This window comes from Xiphophorus maculatus, chromosome 1 (genome assembly GCF_002775205.1).
Source record: "Xiphophorus maculatus strain JP 163 A chromosome 1, X_maculatus-5.0-male, whole genome shotgun sequence".
NCBI lineage: Eukaryota > Metazoa > Chordata > Actinopteri > Cyprinodontiformes > Poeciliidae > Xiphophorus > Xiphophorus maculatus.
The window spans coordinates 24,417,649-24,440,001 of NC_036443.1; the positions used below are offsets into that span (position 1 = coordinate 24,417,649).

Here is a 22,353-nt window from a genome sequence, read left to right on the forward strand (position 1 = left end):
CAGAATTCTGAGATTAAAGTCAGAATTTTAAGAAAGTCAGAATTCTGAGAATTTTGAGATTAAAGTCAGAATTCTGAAATTAAAGTCTACACTCTTTTTTTTTTCCAGTGGCCCTAATCCATTTCCGTATATTGGTATTTTGTCTCCTTGCTGACAAAATTTCTAGATACAGTGTAGGATGACAGAATAACAAGCAATACTACATCAAGCCAGGTTCGCTCCCATTTTTATCGCATACTGTACATTGAAAAAAAAAAAAAATTCTCGTCATACATCTGTGCAAAGATCCCGATTTCCCATGAATGCCACCAACAACAAAGTGCATAACTGGAAGAAGAACACTGTACGCTACACAGAACTTCACTACTCACATACTGCAGGTCACCAAAGCACAGGACAGTAATGGGAGGGCAGTAAATATCAACATCCAATGGAATTAGCTTAACATTACAACTCACCAACATCAGAACACCACAAGGGAGCAACCGTGAAATGTACAACGAACGACAGTATGCATGCAAAAATATGCATATATATCAACATGATAGCATCATACAATACAGGGAAACCGAAACAACAGGTCATGACCGTTAATATTATATTCACAATTAATATATTACACTTCTGTTTGGAGATACTTAAAGGAAAGCATACCTGTGTAACTATAGGCTTATCATTTGCATTATTGCATTCAGCCTTTTTTTTTTTTTTGCAAAGAAAACCAAGTTTGTGTGAAATGTGTGCTTTGTTCCACTGAACAGTTCTTTTATTTTTTTTTAACAACAGTAACATTATTATACACTGTAATAAAGCTGCTGTTTGGTAACTATGGCATCATTTAGAATGTGGTCATCAGTAGTGTAAACTATATTTAATATGGATTTACTGGGTTCAAACTTGCAAAACTAACAACACTTTAATGATAAAACAATGGCGTCATCCCCCCCCCCCGAAATGAGTGGAAGTGACACCCACACGTGTGTCGAACTAAAACGTCCAGCATAAAGTCCAAACAGACCGGTGTTGGACCATCCCGTCGCCTAACCAAGACCTTGGTCCTGACTTTCTGTGTGCCTGCGGTTAGTGCGCTTCCGCTGCTGCTGTTTGGGGTTGACTTGGTCCCAGTAAGACTGGCAGTACTGGTTAATCAGTCTGATCTCAGGTGGGAAAGGTGTGGAGGAGACGAGAGACTGAGGGTACGCCCCTGCTTGGCGGGTTTTTGGCTCTTCGTCCTCGTCCTGAGCAGTTAGTGCCAAAACGATGTCCCGATCCAGGATGCGCAAAGCCACGCGGGCCATGGTGTGCTTGAAGTTGTTCTCGGTGGCGAGGCAGTGGTAGAGCCCCGCGTCTGATTGGTTGAGAGACTTCAGGAGGATTCCCTGGTTGGTTTTCAGAACTCCTCCAACACGATTCAGCTACAGGTTAAAGAATGAGCAACAAGTTTAGATTTCTATCCTTCTAATAACTACAGAACTAACAATTGATGCAACAAAGCACCAGCAGCATAAGAAAGTACTCAACACATTTATGCTACGTTCACAATGTAACCTGAAGTGACACAGTTCCAATTTTTTGTCAAATTTGATTATTTTTGGTGTGGTCGTTCACACTTTCGACCTGTATGTGATCTCCATTGTGAATGGCAATCGACCTGAAAGTGTCCCGGATGCGCAGTAGAGGGCGCAGTGAGCGTGCTCAGTGTTTTGCCAACCACCATAAAAAAGAAGAACAAGAAGAAGTGCTCATTGTTTGCCGTAAGAATAGACGCTAACGGTGTAGCATATCTTACGATTTTAAAGTTGTTGTCCAACCGCAGCCAGCAAATTAACAACTTAATCCTCATTATCGTCCGCCATGGCTGTTGTTTTACTTCCCGCTTTCGCGTATCAGTAAGCAGAGTAGTGACGTTTGTCGAGTATCAATGACGTTCCGTTCAACGCGACCTGACCGTTAAGATTCAGGTCACATTTGAAAAGATCGGATACCCAAGCAGCCTGGGTCGCATTCGGCAAAAAAAAAAAAAATAAAATAAAATAAATCAAACTTCTTCTTATTCAGACTGTCATGGAAAGATTAGATACAGGTCGTATTACAAAAAACTGGGTTTGCATGTCAAACTTCAAAATTGTTTCTTTTGTTTTTTAATTCTTTGACAACCATTAGCAATTTTTGTGCGTCACATGAAACCCAAATTAACAGAAAAGCGCTGCAGCAAAACTGAACTGGGATGCTAAAATCTGTAGCTTGAGGACTTTTTTCTCTCTCACAACAGTAAGTGGTTGGAATAAGTACAATTTGTACAGTATAAAGTAGTAAATTTTTTAACCATTATTTTTGGGAAACAGTGGTTATTCTAGTCAACATTGGTTAACGGTTTTATTCCAGAACACAAGGTAGGAGGTTCAGACTGGAATTACTGAATTGTGACTTCAGCCAAACTTAAACCACTATTTTTTGATTTGTCTTTTCTTATTAAACTTGCAATGAATAAATTTTACTTCCTCACCACTTTCCTCTTTCCCTCCCTCTGGTAAAGCCACTTGACTGTGGCCTGAGGGGAGCGAGGCTGACACTCCAAGAAAGTACTGCTGCCCTCCACCCCAAACTGCACCGTCTCTCTCAGACGTTTCTCCACTGCACACGTAGACAGAAAAAAAATAGCTTAAAATAAAAACAACATATTTATTATATTTGACAATTAAAACCTCCATCTTACCTTTGGCATTAAAGCCCCTGCACTGTCTTAGTGGATCACCGTGCTTTACATCCTGTCTTCTGCTCCTCCTACAACAAGTATTAGAGTTAAAGGATTCATTCACACCAGTCCTTTTTAGTCCACTTTAATCAAACTCTAGTTTGTTTGGGGAAGTGTTGTAATCAAACTCTGATTCATATCAAAAAAGTTAACTCTGGTCCACCTACAAACCTAAATATCGGTTCGTTCGAAGTGAACTCCAAGTATATATGAACGCCAAGTGGACCGGAGGCTGCTCCAAAAGCAGGAAGTGGACTATAGCGCAGGGGATTCTGGGTAAATACAACTAAAACACAAGCTGGGAGTCTAGCGCCAGTGGGAGAAATAGCTCGTCTTATACAAAAACAAAAAAGCGAAACCGCTAAAATCCAACGCCACTCCATTTTCTTTACATTTTGTCAAGAAAGAAGTTCAACTCTTGTCTTCTTCTGAGCTTTTTGTCTTGTTCCTTTCAGTGGTTCTTGGTGTGGCGCCACCACAGGCGAGGAGAGGATGTGGGGGGTGGGGCACTACAAAACACCAAATCTTACCAAGTACTTCTGGTCTAGTTCCTAGTGCAACTATCTTAGTAAACTTGAAATAAGACAAAACAAACTTGCAGCTAATTTTTTTTTTTAGCAAGAACTAGACACTTGTTTAAAGTAAATAATTCCTTATTATTGATGAAAAAGCACTTGTTCCATTGCCAGATTATTTAATTTATAACAAGGTATTTTTCTCATGTTATAAGTTAATTTATCTGCCAATGGAACAACTATATTTTTATTAATATTAAGTATTATTTACTGAAAACCAGCCTCTCTATCTTTCCAAAAAATTACTTGTAAGTTAGTTTGTCTTATTTCAAGTGTACTAAGATATTTGCTCTAGGAAGTAGATACTTGGTAAGATTTGGTGTTTTTGAAGTGGGGAACAGGTTTTTTAAAGAGCTTGGTTCGTTCGACCCGGTGCCGTGTGAAAGTGAATCGCACCAGCTGAAAATGTAACAAATGTCGTGACTTTGCTCCCCAATTGAACCGAGTCTCTCACACTGTCAGGTGTGCTTCAGTAAACCCAACATAAGTGCACAGTGATAATATGAGGTGATGTAAACCTTTTGGTAGAAGGGGTGAAGGCAGAGCAGCTCTCTCCATCCCAAGCGCAGTAGGGGTCACGGGCCAGGCAGCAGTCAGAGCAGGCCCTGCCGTACACGCCGCAGCGGTGCAGCGACACCTGCGTCAGCCCCGCGTCCGATGACACGTACAGCTGTTGCTGTAGCAACACAAACAAAAACGGGCTCAACTCAAAGAGGCAGTAGATGCATGTAAACAAAGGTAGTAGAGAAAGTATTCGTACCTTCTGAACATTTTAATATCTAGAGCAAAGATTTTTGACACATCTCAACTGCAAACATCAATGTATGTGATTGGAACAAGGGCCAAACTCACGAATGTGTTTAGTTTAAAAAACCTTATTTAATAGCTCTGATTTCATGTTACGGTTGTTATCTTGATGGAAAGAAAACCTCTGCTCCAGTTTATTAAAGCCCCATACTGGTTTTCTTCCAGGATAGTTCTTCATTTAGTTACTTTTCATTAACTCTAACTAGATTTTCTGCCTCTGAAGAATTCCCACAGCCTCATGCTGCCACCACCATGTGTTACCAAGAGAAGGGTGTTTTCAAAGATTGTAACAACATCTGGAAAGTTCAAGCGGTACGAATACTTTTTTGAGAACCTGCAGTGTCTCCAGTATGAAGAATAAAAAAAGCTTACTCTTTTTGAAGAAATCTTCATTGTTTTAACAGGAACTCTGGTCTGTAATTTAATGAAGAAAAATACTTAAACTTCTATGGTTATTGTGATTGAATGAACACAGGCAAACGGAGACATACCCGAAAAACCTCAACCTCTTCTAGAGTCAGTTCCTCCATGGTTGTTGGGTCTTTGGGCAAAACGATGACTTTTTGCACTGTGCCTCGGTCTAAAAGTAACATTAATATTGTTGATTATTAACATTTCTCAATGAAAATGTATTACAACCATCTGTCCTGCTGCTATTTCACCTGTGCCTAAAAATAGGACCTCATAGCGCCCATCCACTGCGTCCACCTGGTCGACCACAAGGGCCGTGTACCGGTAGTCCACCCCGGTTTTCACCACCAGGGGGCGGCGATGGATAGGATACACTGAATGAAACATGAGGGGATGTGAGCGGATGAAATTCACAGCTTCATCAGAGAAGTTCTTGGACGACTGGATGCCTGGAGTGAAGGTTCCTCCTGGACACTGGATGCAATAGGGAGGAAAAAGGATTTGATTACACCACTGTCATGTTGAATATGTACAAAAATACTTACAGCATGAAACATAATTACAAAACTTTTATCTTAAATATTCAAGAGAGTGGATGGAAGAACAAACTTATCAATACTTCTCCTCCTTAACCACCTGCATCATATTACATTTATTACATATACATAATACATTTACATAACTTGTATTTAATAGTTAACCCATGGGTCTAGTATCTATTTAATTTTAATTACAGTGGATGATAGAACAAAGGTAGGGTCCAAAACAACACCAACATCAATAATTGACTAATAATATAACATACAAGGTTTCCCTCAGAAAACTTGCTAAGCCTGGTGGTCGGGGCGCTCGGCAGTCATTCATCCAGCGGCACGTTGTGTTTTTGAGTTAAAAAAAAGCTTAAAGTTGACAAGAAATTTGAAAATATCACTTCATAATTATGTGTTATTAAAAGACTGGACGATTAACACCTGAACACCAACTATAAAGTTTTGGAAAATGCAAACATTTCAAAAAATACTTAAATAAATAAGCAATGCTTAGCCTGGCCAGGTTTATAATACACTGGGGGAAACCCTGATATAGTAAATCCAGCCATTTGTAATGTTAGTAAATCCATTTGGACAGTTTTATGATTGGACAATGCTCAAATTTAACTCCACTTATTGATACACAAACATTTTACTTCTGAATTTTCTTTTTTTAAATTCAGAAAGTTTAACTCCTCCCTTAACTGATAAATTTCCTCCTTAGACAAATTTTGAATGGTTTTTGGTAAATATTTTGGGTTTGTAAAGAATTAAAACTGTCAATAGTTTTACTGTCAATGAATTTTAATAATCTACATTTTACAAATAGTGTGTTAGTGTTTTCTAAGTATCCCACCTTATCGATCGATCAATCAATCAATCAATCAAGTTTATGTGTATAGCAAATTTAAGGCATTTCAAAGTGCTTTACATCATAAAAACACAAAGTCATAGAACACACATCAAGTTATTGATTAATATGTCATTAATTATGTTTCAAGCGCAACTCTAAACCGGTGGGGTTTTAGACTAGATTTAGAAGCACTCAATATTTTGGCTTTTTTGCAATTATCTGGAAGTTTGTTCCAAATTTGTGGTGCATAGAAACTGAATTATTTTTGCTCTTTCTTGTCATATTTCTCTGTGAAGACAATGAGAGTGAAACTTACTGTTCCAGGCCGTGGATAGGGAATCTTCCCAGTGTATTCTGTCCACTGGTAGTTGTGGCCGTGCTTGTGGGCAAACGGTCCATTGAAGACGTTGCGGACATCAGCCATTGAGTATACGCAAACTGCTGAGCCCTTAAATACAGAGCTTAAGCAAAAACAAACAGCAAATACTTAAATAAAGGTGCCAAACCCAACCCATGAAATTAGAAAATAAATTAGCCACAAAAATGTGTTGATAAAATAAAGAAATTACTTTGAATTTGTGAACCTGGATTCCAGAAAATGACTCACCCGGCTGTGGTGAACAGAGCGTACACCATGGGGTTTCTTTCATCCTGTGTTGGTTGAATGAACACGTCTCCTGGAAAAACAATGACATGCATTTCATTAAGATCATAGTCAAGCAGATGCAGCTAACACAAAATGGGAGACAATTTTCTCAGGGCTTTACGTAGTTCATCAAACGACGTCTCGACTCCGTCGTCTCCTATAACCGAGCAGACAAGACGCGCCTTCAGGAATGTCGTCCAGCGGTTCACCAGGGATTTCTGTCCACCTTCATCATTCTGCAAGATAAATATGAAGACATGGCTAAAGGTGACCTAGTATGCTTCCTTGAGTAGGTTAGAACAGGTCTGCAGGCTTTACAAAACATGTTCATTACATTTTTTGTACAAAATCATTCTTAGACAATGAGATTTTAGTCTGCTCCTTATGGTGTCTTGTCACTTTAAATCCCAAGAAGCTGCTGCTGGCCACGCCCCCCAACTCAATGTTTACACTGGCATGTGAAAATAGCTTCAAACAGATACGCAATTATACAACACTGCATGTTTGGAAAGCTCAAGTGGAGCCTCCTGCACAACCAACAATGAAACGCTTTATTGTTTTATTGGCTGCTTGTCTTTTCCAGCAGCCATTGTACAGAGCATACAGATTCAACAATCAAGACGTTTTGAAACGACACCAAAAAAACATCAACATATTGCCACAAAATGGTTAGGTGGTTGATTTAAATGCTTGGACTGTTTTTAAAAGCAGGCGAGACCCAAATAGAAGTACAATAATATGCAAAATGTTAATTTTGCATATTAGTTCCCCTTTAAGTTCACATTTTAAATCACATGCATCAAACTCAAGGCCCATAGCTCTTCATTTTGCCCTCTAGACTCCAAATTACATCAATATGTTCTTCCAGTTTTTCACAAACCAGGAAATTCACACAAAATCAACTAATCTTCAAATTTTTTGTGATTTTACTGCAAATTGGATCAAAATTGATCAAAGACATTGAGTATAAGTGACTGCTGCCTCAGCCTTACTTGAGGTTAAGTTATAGTCCTCAATTGATACGGCGAGTAATAAAAAGTCACATTTAACATCATACATTAGAGCAAATATCATAAAAATTCCTTTCTAATTTGGCACCACAATATCTCCAATTTTGATTGCAAAACAAACACTAAAACAATCGCAAAATCTTGGAGGAACAGCTATTTAACATAACTCTGTTGGTAGAGGTGGACTGTTTTGATCATTACTTTAATATTCACACTCTATTTGCTCATTAAGTGACTTTTTAGATCGTTATTATTAAAGAGACATTGGAAACCTCTACATCACATTTATGCATTACTGTATGTCCCTCCATCCAATAAAATACCCAGAGGTTTGTGGTTGTAGCATGAAAAGATGTGAAAATGTTCATGGAGTGATTTGGTTAGTAGCGTGGTTCTGCTTACCAGACACACTCTCCCCACCCGGGCTAAAACCGTGGGGCTCGCCCCACCACTGGTGTCTAGACTCTTCTCCCGGAAAAAGAAGTAAAGCTTGTCATCATTCTTTTCTGCACTGTCAGGGATCTGCTGGATCTGGATAAACACCGGCTCTGGAGGATAAAAAGCAGAAAGAGGATTGAAACGAGTGGTTGTCAAAATGAAATGAGAGGATCTAGAACGTGTAATCATTGGCGTTTTACTTCTTCACACCCACACTTACTCACCGTTGAGCCACCTGGAATCATACTGCTCCGTCCTGATTGCTGTCCTCCCTCCCATGGTCCTAAATAAAGCAGCGTCTGTGCTCATAAAGTCAATATGTACACCTGCGTACAAGTTTCCGTCTGTGAACACACAAAGATTCCACCATTTACTGACCAGCTTGGGTGCGTTTTTTTCTGCGTCTAATGCAGCCGGAAGTGACCCAATTCCGATTTTTTTTTTTAACGTAATGCGACCTGTATCTGACCTTTTCATGACAATCCGAACAACACAGCTCGGATTTTTTTCAAATGCGACCCAGGCCGCTTGGATATCCGATTCGTATCCGATTCAAATGTGACCTAACGGCCAGGTGGCATCCATCCGAGCTGAACGTCACTGATGCTCGACAAACGTCACTACTCTGCGCCCTGATACGCCCAAGCGGGAGGTAAAACAACAACCATGGCGGATTATAATGAGGATTAAGTTGTTAATGTGCTGCTGCGGTCGGACAACAACTTTAACATCGTAAGCTATGCTCCACTGTTAGCCTCCATGTTTACTTCCGCAAACACAGAGCACTTCTTCTTCTTCTTCTTCTTCTTTTTTTTATGGCGGTTGGCAAAACACGGAGCACGCTCTCTACGTGACGTAGTTGCGCCCTCTACTGCGCATGCGGGATACTTTCAGGTCGTTTGCAGTTCACACTGGAGATCACATACAGGGTGTGTTTGGAAGTGTGAACGGCCACGGCAAAAAAAATTGACAAAAAAATCGTAATTGGGTCACGTCAGGCTGCAGTGTGAACATAGCCTTAGTCAGGCATTTTTCTTACTGATCAAAACGGCAACATTCTCCTGCTTAGGATCGTAGGAACATTTTCCCTTCCCTGAATCCATATAACCAGACACCAGTCTAAACAGGTAGTCCTGCAGAGGCAGATCAGAGAGAGAGTGTGCATAAAAATAGAGCATAAGGAAAATCATAAACAAATCAGTGTCCCAGTTTGCCGTCCTGAAATATTTAGCAGGACAAAGCTCTCCAGGTCTGCGCTGCTTGGGGCGTTTTGCTGTAAATCCCACTTGGGGATCTGTAAATGCCGTGTTCACCTCTGCCCTCCAGCCTCGGTTGATGAATGTGCAGATGGGTTGGTACGCCCCTGTGCCGCAGGTGTAGAGGTGGGTGCGGTTCCACGGCTCAATCAACCTCACAAAGTTGGCACATTCACCCTGGACAAAGAGGAGTAAGATAAATGGAATTCTATCACTGCTGCAGCATCTGGAAAGAAGGATTAATTTTTATATAAGCACAAGGTCCCACCTGTCTGCCCTTTCCTGTCATCTGGCATTCTCCCTTTCTCTTTGCAGAGGCTGGCCAGTGGATCTGCATTAGAGAAAAAACACCAGACATTAGGATCACTGCACTACTCAGAGATTTAGGACCACATGCCAAATAGCAGAGTGGATTTAAGAAGAGAGCTTGAACGCACTATAAGCGGTTCTTTGTTGACGTTGTGCATGTCCAGAGCAACCAGGTACTCCCGACTGCCCAGGTAGAGGCGGCCCTGGTCCTGATCCATGAGGAGGATTCTGTAGTCGCTGGTGTTGAAGGAAAAACTGAAGGGTCGCGCTGCTTTTGTGTCCATGAGTTCTGTGTGGAAAATGTTACAGTAATGTTTAAAAAAAAAGCACTTCGGCTGGAGGCAGAGCACTCCTGCTATTCCCCTTATGCCGTTAACATATTTTCATTACCAACTTGGATGAACTTATAGTCCCTGAAACAACACACTCAAGTTTTTTTGGGGGGGGAAATATGTGTCACTTATTAAATATGACTCCACATTGAGCGTTTTGAAAAAGCATATTCGCTTTTAAGATCTCAATATTTTATGTGCTCTGGTGTCTGATTGGGTTTAAAGCAGTGCATGCACTGGAGGAAAAGCCATGTGGCTCCATTAGGAAACATGGTCAGTCGAACTCACAGCTAATTCTTAAGATCAGGTCTGTGTTCAGCAGAGCGTAATCTGTTAAGACTCGCAGCAGTGGAAAGTGTTTCTCTTTTTTTGTTCTCCTAAAAGCTTTGATTGAACTTTTAAAGGGAGACTATTATAAAGACTTCATTTTTTTGCACGTTTTTGTGCCTCCATTTGGATCTCTACTGGTTCTAGAAATAATTGAGTGCTAGGTAAAAAAAGAAAAAACAACAACAACCATTTTTTGGAAATAAGTGCATATGTTTTTGTGTCTGGAAAATTAGTCGTTTCAAAATCCTAAGTCACAATCTGCGAGCACTGCCTCGTTGTCTAGCAACCCCAACTGACCTCGTTGCCCAGTCTCATGCAAAGCTTTTAGAGGGAGACTGTTATGCAAAACTTCATTTTGTTGCGAGTTTTTGTGCTTCCATTTGGGTCTCTACTGGTTCTAGAAAGAATTGAGTGCTAAATAAACAAAAAAATCAACCATTTTCTGGCCACAAGTTAATATGTTTTGGTGTCTGGAAAATTTGTTGTTTCAAAATCCTAAGTCACAATCTGCGAGCACTGCCTCGTTGTCTAGCAATCCCAACTGACCTCGTTGCCTAGCAACCCCAACTGATCCAATGAAACTATTACAAGAGCAATTGACTCATGCAGCGTTTTTAAAGGGAGTCTCTTATGCAAAACTTCATTTTTTGCGCGTTTTTGTGCTTCCATTTGGGTCTCTACTGATTCTACAAACAGGTGAGTGCTAAATAAAAATATCCTAAATTACAACCTGTGAGCACTGCCTCGTTGCCTAGCAACCCCAACTGATCCCAGCTCCTCACCTAGCAACCAGAGTGGAGCTGGTCAACTGGTTTTATTGCTATGTTGTTTGTTTATTTACAAGCTACTCTTCTTGGGATCCATCATTAAAACGCACGTCATGCAGTAGAAATCATTCAAATCAGCAATTAAAATTAATTAGTTTATACAAAATGTTGATCAATTAAACAATCCAGTTACAAGCACACTTCTCCTAAAATGCTTTTCAGGTACTTTTTAAAAACTTTCTTCTGTTTAGCTTTAATTATTTAATCATAGTTGGTACAATGGCTGTTGGCAGAGACAAGTGGCCAGCAACAGCTTATTTGCATAAAGGTGGCAGAACCCTAACACGGCTCATTCTGAAAGCAGTACATAATAGGACCCAGCTACTCGTCCTGTGGTCCATTATTAAAACACACATTATGCAATAGAAATCACTCACATATAATATAAACAGCAATGGAAATGTATTACAGTTTATACAAAATGTTGATAATTTCATATTATATACAATAATTAAACAATTCAGCTATAGGTAAATTGCTTCTAACAGGGTTTTCAGATACTTTTAAAAAACTTTCTTCTGCTCAGTTTTAATTATAGTTGGCACAATGGCTGTTGGAAAGGACACGTGCTTTGACGTTAGCTGCTGGGGGTGTGGCCAGCAACAAATAATTTGCATAAACGTGATAGGACCCTAAAACAGCTCTTTCAGAAAGCAGTTCAAAATAGGCAGAATTGATCAGGTAAAATCTCATCCTCTGAGAATGATTTTGTGCCAAAAATGCAACAAACATGTTTTGTATAGACCATAAAACTGACCTAACTTGTTTAAAAGAAAGCAGAATAAGTTCCCTTTAACAATTCACTAATTCATTGCATCAGATTAAAGACATGGAAAGCACCCCAACACACACCCACACACACATTTGTGGCATGTCTGAAATATTGGCCACCATATGTGCTCCCTGCGACATGATGGAGGCATGTTAAAGACAACAGGCTTAAACAATGACAAATGTTCTCTGAGACCCTCAGAAGCAGGCTTACAGGGACTCAAGAGGAAGCACAATCTTTATTTACATCAAAGGGCCTGCCATCTTCCTTTTGAGGCCCGCGTTAACAGGATGCAGTGGAGGTGCCACTAAAATAAGCCTCGCAGTCGGATCTCCGGTCGAAGAGGGACGGAGTCTCAGAGTCCGGCTCTGTTCCCACAGGATAACAAGTCCCAATGGCTGAGCTCCAACACGGTCATGGTGGATTCACCGAACGGGCTAAATGCAGCAACGCCGCACCCCTGTACTCGTCTCTGTTCGCCAAAAATAGCAAACAATGTCCTGCCATCATCTGGTAAACATTCAGCAAACACTTATCGTCTGACAACATTCTGACATCGATAGGGGAAACACTGGGAAGGACATTCTGGGAAGTCCAGTATGGGGCCCACTATGAACTCTCAGGTTACAGCGTATTGTCACTGAGTCACTATAATGACCAGAACCACTTAGTCCCAGACCCATCTTCTGTATGAACTGCCTGGTGACAGCACAGTGAGGGTATGAGAGTCTAAAACACGGCTCAAGTTACACAGCTTTCACGTTCTGCTTTCTAGCAACGCTGAACCAACAAATCAAACAAGCTTCAGTTAATTCCTTTGAAATCTCCTTAATTGACCCAACTTCCTGAAAATCAACATGAAGTCCTTGTCCTCTGCAGACCACATGTGGCCTCAGAATGTCACTCAGTCCGGCACGATCGCTCTGAAGAGTCACATGCCCCGAAACCTCCTCCACAGGCGCCTCAAGGAACAAAGGGGCTTGCTGTCACAAACAATGAACAATAAATCCTGGGAGTAGCAGAAAACAGTTGGGGACTAAATCCTAACCTCTCTGGGTTTTGTTCTGTTCTAGGGGGAAGGGTCCGCAGAGTGCTGCTTTATGACTAAAACCTGAGAGTCGATCTAAAACCTTTAACAAGTGGCTGAGTGTGAGAGCTCAGTGCAGACACAGGATCTGCAGGGTCATTTCTCAACCCAAATGTAGGACAGACCAAGTAAATATTGGGTCAAAAGTTGTGACTCAATGTGTTAAGTAAGAGACGTCAAGTCAAGGCAAGTTTATTTGTATAGCACATTTAAGCAACAAGGAAGTTCAAAGTGCTATACATCATAAAAACTTAATGCCAATTATGAAACAAGCAATAAACATTAGATTTTGTCAAATCCCATCAACAAAATTGTCAAAGGTGGGTAGACTATCCGAAAATTGCACTCAAGTAAGAGTAGCACTACTTTAAGATATTTTTACTCAACTAACCATCCAAGAAATGACTCAAGAGTAAAAAGCATTTGGTAAAAAGGAAACCCAACTGACCAAATTATCAATATTTTATATTTAAAAGTAACAGAATCAGGCAGGCCAAAATATAAAATAATGTGGAAATTTTGGTATTTTTAAGAACAAAATTATTTATGTAAATAACATAATTACGAAATAGCAAAAGAATCAGGCCAAATCATCATTTTTCAAAATCAGTTTCTTTCCATATAAAACTTCAGAGACTTTAACTAAAACTGCAAGCGTGTGTTGAATTTCAGTTAAAAACAAATGTGTTCTTCATTCACTGAAGTAGAACATCCAGAAATTTCACTAAAGTAAGAGACCAGATCATTCTTTAAAAGATCCCACTTTTGTACGGAAACCTGATCAGATTTAGCTTATCCTCTTCCAGCAGTTGAAATAGAAAAATGGTAAAGAGGTTTCATGAACTGTAATAAGTTGTTGGGTTTTTTTCTCAGACAAGAAAAAAACCCACTAAATAATTGCTTCTAATTCAAGTAAACTCCTAACAAGGTGTGCAAAATAAAATAATCATAACACTGAGAAAATTTAAATGAATTATCTGTGACCAAAAATACACAATACGTTCTGACGATATTATTATGCCATCATGTGATTCCCTCTGTATCGCCCCATTTGAACATTTGAACCGGGAAAATGACACCGAAAATTACAAGCTAGGATGGATATGACAACTGAGGCAGCCGCGACGAGCCGCGCCAGTTTGAGCTGAAATCAAAAAGTAAGTTGTCTCTTCAGGACATCTTTGTGTGCGTTCGTGCTTGCATGTCGACACGAACTTTACCGTGAGACTACGTTCCCGCTCGTAACGGCTCCCTGTTCTGTCAGAGTAGCATACGTGCAGTGAGTACGCATGCGTGCGCATGTGCTTTAAGACGTCCGCGACATTTGGAGGAGCTGGTCAACAAACTGCTGGAGGAGTTCAGCATACGATACAAAATAAGTCAATAAATAGTTTCTAATGATAACTAGATGGCTAGATTTCTATTTGTATTCAAAGCAGGGCCTAGCTGCAGTCACCTACAAACCACAGCCCGGTCCGTGATGATGGTCTCACTGGTTAACGGCTAAGTCAGAAGATCTAACTTCTACGTCATGGTGTCACGTGACTGACTAAATGACAGCTTATATAGTTTGTGCGACGCTAATGGCGATCTGACAACGTATGCTGATGACTGGACTGAACACTCCTTCATCACAAGGTTAATTATGCTGAGTAATAAAATTAATGTCAGTGGGTTGAGTTGTGGTGAATGGGTACTTGTATAGTATAAGTCAAAGGATTCTAAACCATTCCACACAACAATCAGTGATTAATAGACATATTCACACACTAACGGTGGCCACAGCTGCCCAATGGCCACCAGCAGCAGGCAAAGCAGCTGAAGTGTCCTGCCCAAACACACAATCGCAAAGTGACTGAAACGGACGCAGTTCAAACCCACTACAGCATGAGTACCTTCTGATCCACTGTCCAAATAATTAGCATTTTTCTTGCTAATTAGCTAGCGCAACCTTCAACATTTTGACCAACTAATGAGTCACAAAGTCAAAATAGATTCCAAGTAAAATGTGTTGATTACTTTTTTGAGCCAATGGTGTTATAACTTTTTGCCAGTCAGGCTGAAATCACTGTGCTAAAGTACTGGTGGGCAAACATAAAAACAAAATAAAAAAATGTTACTTAAGATGCAAACATAACTGAATTGTCTTTTTTTCTTTACATGCTCAGCAACAAGCTGAACATTCAACGTTTTTAAAAAACAAATATAAATCTTTTTTTATTAGTCTGTAAATCTTTAAGACATTTTATGTTTGAAAGCAGCAACTAAAAGGCTTAAAGGATATGTCTCTTGCTAACATTGTGATGAGTATTTGGGTTTGTTGACCTCAAAATGTGCACAGATATTTTGAGAGACAGATGGATTTTCTAAATCTCACTTCCAATTTTCACAGTCTTACAAGAAAATAAACACCTTTGTTATCTTTCATTAAAAAACAGATTGTCCAAATGAAACCGACTAAAACAATTCAATTAATTTAAAACAGCATATAGTAAATTACACCAAACCTACACCACACCTGACACTTCTGCTGATGGCAAAGGACAGAAAGATGCACTTGAATTGAATTTTATTAATTCTAGGTAAAATTATAGATTTTTGTAAAAGTAGAAAAGGTAGAACACTGATTCACAACCAGCCTTCAAGCTAAACTGTCTGAGTAAAATTTGGAAGTTACAAAACACTTTTTCTTTCTGCACACTGAGCACCATCTGTTTGTCTTGACTACATCATTCTGTATTTTAGCACAAATTTATTTGATATCCCTGGAGAAAAATAAAGTATTTATAATTGAATTTTCCTCTATAAAAAATCCAATTATAGAGATAATTGGAGGTGTGCACAGCTGCACAGCAGAGAGGTGTGATGTTCTGCACAAAAATCACTATAAAACTAAATTAATGCAGGAGTTAATCCTATATTTTGACTTGAATCAAATGTTATAGTTTACAAAGCCAGTATTTGGGATAATTGAATCCTGTCTGTTTTAAATTTTGTTATATGTACAATAGACCTCCAAAAATTTGGAGTTATGTTGCACAGAAAAACTTGTGAGTGGGAGAATTTGTAAATAATGAAACAGCGAATAGGCTGGGATCCATTGTACTATGGATCCATGGTGGTTTATCACTATTCCTGTCACAATAACACATTTTGCTGGACAATAAATTGTCCCAGAAATTATTACAGTACACATTAATATTGACTATTTTCAACTAACATAATAGTAATGGCATAATAAAGCAAGAACACATCCTAAAAGTTCAATAAACGTTAAATTCGAATTAACATTTAATACTGGAACTGCAAGACATTTTAAATATCCAAAATAAATAAACAAAACAACAGGCAAAATGAGTAAAATTAATTATAAAGTCACTGTAAACAAAACTGTTCTTCAAAAAAAAACAAAAAAAAAACGACTAGAAGAGAACAAAGCACCAGACCGAAGACTTTTGTTATTCAGAAAGAGAAAGAAAAAAGGAAAAAAAAATTCAAATGGAAATTATTCAGCTTGTTTTAATTTATCATGCGATTCATTGGTTTATTGCCTATTGCAACAGGCCTGGTTATTAAACAATGAGATTCTCTTACTACCCTTTACCTATGTTAGTATAAATTACAAGGTTTCCCTTAGTGTATTATAAACCTGGCGGGCTACCAGGCTTTACTTGTGCCCCACCAGGCTAAGCATTGTTTCATTAATAAATTTTTTTTAAATGTTGCCAATTTTTAAGACTTTATAGTTGGTGTATCTTTCAATGACACATAATTATTAAGTGATATTTTCAGTTTTCCTGTCAACTTTAAACATTTTTGAACTCAAAAACACGACGAGCCGCTGGATGAATGACTGGCCTAGCACCCAACCACCAGACTTAACAAGTTTTCTGGGGGAAACCTTGCATTATGACCCAGAATATTGGGGTTGAACCTCAAACCCAATATTCTGGGTCAAACTCCCTGTGGTGTTGAATCAAAGCACATTGATGTTGTCTTACGTCCCAGAGTTTGGTTAGAAAAATACGACCCAAATTGCGTTGCTTTAACACTTCAGTTTTGGAGTTTACATGAGTCTGAGAAGGAGCAAATTCAAGACCAAACTTGTACGATTGATCCATCAACTAGTGTGCGCACCAAGCTCCAAAAACACCCTGCTAAGCTATTTACCGGGAGAGGAATTAGTGTGAAAGGTCACATAAAAAAGCATGGCCATTACTCTCTCAGGACTAGGATGGATCTGTCTCTGCAGCTATCCGCAGCATGTGGACAGCTGTTGTCAGTGTTACAAAATCAGAAGAATGCACAGCAGCTTTGCACGTACACCGCCAGTGTTTCTGTCAACCATAGATCTCATGATTACCCCTAATCTGCCTCAGATTGCTTTTTAAAATGTAAATCATGCATTTTTATCACTGAATCAATGCACTACTACAAGATAAGACGCTGTCTAGACCTTATTTTGAAACCAAAGCCTCCTGAATCAGCTGCACATCAAAGCACTCAAGAATGTTATAAATCTGATCCACACCTCTCATTTTCACGTCCATGCGGCGTCGGGCATGTGTTCTTACACGTGGAGCCATTCCCGCAACTTGATGTGACACCATGACAGGGAGGCAGAAATAACAGTAATCATCTGGCATTGTTTTGATCAAAGGTGTCGTTCTCATATTTGTGAGGAAAAGTCTCTGCCATCAGAGTTAATGAGCGCAGGTGAGCCGAGAACAAGGGGAAAATCCCAAATACCTGCACAGAAAAAAGGCTTCAAAAAACCAGATTCTCCCCATCTCAGCTTTAAACCTAGAAGTCAGGTCTTTAACATCTTAAAGGTGACCTATTATCCTTCCTTGAACAGGTTAGGATAGGTCTATGGGCTACACAAAGCAGGTTTACACGAAATCATTCTCAGATAATGATATTTTAGTTTGCTCAGTTCTGCCTATTTTGAGTTGAATTAGGGCGTCTTGTCCCTTTAAATCCCAATAAGCTGCTCCTGGTCACACCCCCAAACTCAATGTTTACACTTAAACATAAAAAAGGCTGATGCAATTATATAACTGTACATGTTTGAAAAGCATTAGTAGAGGATCCTGCACAATCAACAAGGCAGAAAGTGGTTTGTGGATGGTAGTCAACAACAAAACGCTTGTCTTTTCCAGCAGCCATTGTACAGTGCATATAGCAGTAAAACCAGCTGACCAAATGTCCTGGAGTTCCTCTTGGGTTGCTAGGTAACAGAATAGGCTTGACTGGGGTTGCTAGGTAACGGCGCAGCTCTCATTACATGGGAGTTAATAACCATGAGGTTTTTGAAATGGCGTGTTTTCCAAACACCAAAAAAACATGAACTTATTGCCAAAAAACGTCTGTGTGATTTTTCTGAAGCAAAATGGAAGAACAAAAATGCACAAAATGTGAATTTTTTTACAATACGTCCCCTTTAAAGTATACATTTCACTCCTGGGATCAAGTTTCAGGCGTTTTCCTCTTATAACCCGACATCACAACAAAGAAGAGCCTGACAGGTCACATCACAGTGCGTGAGCATTTCAGGGTGTGGGGAGAAACGCTGGCGAAGGGCACAACGTGTAACCAGCCACACGTAACATCCACCTTTTGTTTTCAGCGCTCCGCTGTTTGACATGCGGCAGGAAGTACGCTCTTTACATATTCATAAAACGGAAGCAAAACCTCTGGTGTGAACAAGTTTGCGAGTCTACCAGGGATTTAACCGGACAAGAACCAAACAAATAAGCTGTTATAATAAAAAAAAAAAAAAAACCCGCAGGCAGAGGAGTTTACTTCATATGTATGAGCTCACCTTTGAAGGAGAGGCGAACCCGCGGCGCAGACTGCTGCAGGCCCCAGACTCTGTAAACACACAGGGCCAACAGGAGGAGCTGGGCTCCAGATGCTGTCATGGTAACAGTCATGCAGGTAGCCCACAGAGATCTAAATCTGGACAAAAGAAGAAAGAGGAATGAGCGTTATTATAGAGTGCCCCATGAGAAATGGGAGACAGAAAAAAAAGAGGGAAGGACGGACTCTCTCTGATGTCTCTGATCAGACGCCTGGCCTGCAGCCTCCTCAGACGAGACGCGTAGTTAGGCAGCAGAGAATAACGTCCAAATCTTCACACCTGCTCTGGAAAATATGACAGCCCTATTATTTATTTAGAGTGTAAATGTAGTGAGGTATGTGTTAGGACTGCAAAACGGAGCTCGCCAGGCCAAGAAGTCTGGCAATTACGCGAGATTAAAATCACCAAGCCTTCATCTCGGACAAATTCTTCTACAAACAGCACTTAGTTCAGCACGTATTTCACTCACGTTTTACCTGCGCAGAGAAGACAATGAACACGCCAATCAATGATTCCCCTCTGGCTCTCCCTCACTCTTTCTTTCAACAAAGCGCTCTCAGAAGCTGATGAGTGGAGGACATGACAGTTCAAAGGAGCAGGTAACCCCGGCTGAAACAATCCCTGACAGCTACGGCGTGTTGTGAAACTTAGTCCAACTGTTAGACCGTAACTCAAGACATTCATTATGCATTTGCACTTTGCTGGAGAGGATCCCATATAAATTATGAATACTAAAAGCTGAGTCCATAACATCCATTAAATGGTCTCCCTTAAGGTGTGCTTTGCTTGGGTCTATAACCCATCCCCTGGGCTTCTTCTCCAACCTCATGAGATCCACAGTCGCCTGGAAATTAGGAGGTGTTGGAAAAGAAAAAGATTTTTATTTTTTTTAAATAGCGTGATTTCACAAAAGATTTGGCAGCAACTCGTAATCTGGAAAACATGTTCCCGAGAAAGGCGTTTTGAACATTCTGTCGAAACTGAAACGACTGGAACACGATGGAAAATCAGAAACAGAGGCCTCGCTGGCAGCACCTTAAACAACCTTCCTGGCATCGCGGCGCGAATCTGATGCCGATTCCCTCCATCAGATGTTTCACAGCCGCAGCAAATGAAGCGCTAGTGCTTCACAATCAATTAGGACATCACAGAATGAGCTCGGTTATTCAGTTTAAAATGTGGAACTCGTACATTACATGGATTGGTTGAGTGCAGAGCGAGATTTATTCCTGTTAATTTAATTATGGCTGAGTTAGATGCAACACAGGATATACAAGAGCATTTTTAAAGAACTGTTGGCCTACTGAAAGGGGATAATTTGGCAAGACTAAGGCATCAATGAGGCATATTGTGTTGGAGATCTCTGCTGAGCTGCTCTGGTAGCTTTAATAGCCGTTGTTAGCTCAGTTTTATTATTGGGTTTGGTGTCTCCCATGGGGGATCTATGATGTTATAATCGTTAAACCCGGTGCTAGTACTACTTTGGCAGTGAGGCTAGTAGCTTTCCTTGTTGTTTGTGCATGTTTTCTAGTAAACTTTTTCCTTCCACTAAACTTTCTACTAAAAAGAATGCATGCAACACTTCCTTAAATTTGTTTTTACCAGTCTCATGTAACATTTAAATCAAATTGTCTGAAAAGGTTGTCACTTTTTTGTTTTACGTTTACTCAATCAAAGTTGACTGAAATAAAAATGTGAAATGTACAACGTTAAGTGTAATAAACCTACATGGTGAATTAGCTATTAACTGAAATAATGAAATGAATGAACTTTTTAAAGACATTCTGATTTATGGGGTTGCACCTGCATAGTCACATAGATAAGATAACAGATTGAGAAATTATTTTAATGAGTCATAATAAAAAATTATCAGATAATAGAATACCAAGCATGTGTCTACAGTTTGGTACAATTTACACCACTTTGGTGTAAATTTACGCTCTATTTTCTTTGTCATTTCCCTATATTTATAAATGTCACCACTGTGTGCTGGACTGACTTCGTGGTATATTTACACAGCGGTTCTGTTGGGTTTCTGTGCTGGGTGGGAGCCTCAGGACAGACTGAAGTTCTGCTGTAATAATATATGGCTTCCCTTTAAATAATTACAGGATTTCTTTCAGCTTCTTTCATAAGCGGAGGAGTGCGCACTTACCTGTGAACTCAACATCCAGAAATAGGAACCGGGACAAATACGCGCACTCCGGCTTTCTAAAGGACCAGAGACTGCGCTACAGAGTAACCAAACGCGAGTTAAAAGTTAAACCGGGGTTAAGTTAAATGTCCTTACCTTTGATTTCTGCGAAAACAGCCACAACTTGCGAGATGTTACCGCGGCATTCCGCGCGTTTTGCGCCTTTGGAGACCGAACTGGTAAAGGAAAAAGAAACAAAACCAAAAAAAAACAATGTCTTACAGCAGCAGACTTGCACAGGAATAAAACAATCCGAAAGGTCTGATAGTTCCGTGGGAGAAAAAAAAAACACAACAATGCCGAATCAGTCGCTTTTATCCAAAGGCATTCCTCTGCGTAACAATAAAAAGAAAAGAAAGAGAAAATGGCATCAGATCCCTGAACGCTTGTCCCACAATCTCCAAAAGTTTCTGCCCATTAAACCATCGGTGATGTGATCAAGATGTTGGTCCACGGATCGGAGAAGCGGACTGGAACTGGTGACTGAATGGGAACCAAAGTGACCAGGTGCAGGTGTCGGGAGAGTGATCTGCCCCGCTGTCCTCTCCCTTCTGTTCTGCCCCCACCCAGCCTTCCCTCTCCTGTTGGCCCACAGCAGCATTGGACCAAACCTCTCAGCGCACCATATGGGTGTGATTAACCCTGTCGGTGCTGGCGGAGCACAGCCCACCCATGCCTGCCTGCATGAGGCTCCAAGCTGAAATTTAATAGCGGGCACTTTTCAAGTGTTGTCATGGTCGAAGCTGCAACTTTTATGATTTTTTTCCTACATATTCTTTGAAACTGTCACTATGTTGTGACATTATATGAGATAAATAGAAACAACCAATCAGACTCAAGAGGAGGGTCTTAGTGCTGTCAATCAAGCCTGTGTGCGGCACCTTTTCTCCACCCCTTTCTTTCTGCTACAATACATCTTCTCCCTGAAGCTGCCATTAATGCTAGGGCTAGTTAGCATGGCCACCAATGTTTCTCTGCTATTTTCACATTTAGCAGCATGTTCATGAGATTTATTGACAGCGCTAAGACGCTCCTCCTGGGTCTGATTGGAGGAGCTTTTCACAGATTATCTGTCTCATACTGTCATCACATGGTGACAGCTTTAACAAATATGTTAAAAACATATTTTTTAAAAGAAAGTTATGTACTTCAGCTTTGAGAGCTTTAAACTATGAAACATAAATTATGATTTTTTTCAAAACATGTCAATTGTTTTACATCTCATTCCACACAAACAATCAATCTTCATGATTCATTACAGTTTATTTTACATCAAGAACAAGTGAAAGAAAAGTTAATTCAGTTTAATCCAGTCATACAGACAGATTCAGAGACACTTTCCAATTTGATCTTAATTA

General features: G+C 39.9%; 1 protein-coding gene across 4 annotated transcripts; it reads right to left on the reverse strand.

Annotated features, from left to right (window-relative positions):
- Positions 1-209: 209 nt before the first annotated feature.
- On the reverse strand, positions 210-21,585 carry LOC102228325 (semaphorin-3F-like). 4 transcript variants are annotated; one of them, XM_023338552.1, is made up of 19 exons: positions 21,092-21,585; positions 18,987-19,080; positions 18,763-18,899; positions 9,719-9,879; positions 9,550-9,612; positions 9,339-9,458; positions 9,065-9,158; positions 8,250-8,369; positions 7,990-8,135; positions 6,699-6,813; positions 6,539-6,608; positions 6,248-6,392; positions 4,800-5,022; positions 4,629-4,717; positions 4,510-4,551; positions 3,849-4,006; positions 2,717-2,784; positions 2,507-2,634; positions 210-1,415 (listed from the first exon to the last, which is right to left on the reverse strand). In XM_023338552.1, the coding sequence occupies exons 3-19, from the start codon at positions 18,872-18,874 to the stop codon at positions 1,041-1,043; spliced, it is 2,229 nt and encodes a 742-aa protein (XP_023194320.1). In that variant the 5' UTR covers positions 18,875-18,899; positions 18,987-19,080; positions 21,092-21,585; the 3' UTR covers positions 210-1,040. The 4 variants fall into 4 exon arrangements, with proteins under 4 accessions (XP_023194320.1, XP_023194300.1, XP_023194314.1 ...); XM_023338532.1 differs by having other exon boundaries at positions 18,987-19,085; XM_023338546.1 differs by having other exon boundaries at positions 18,987-19,103.
- Positions 21,586-22,353: the final 768 nt, after the last annotated feature.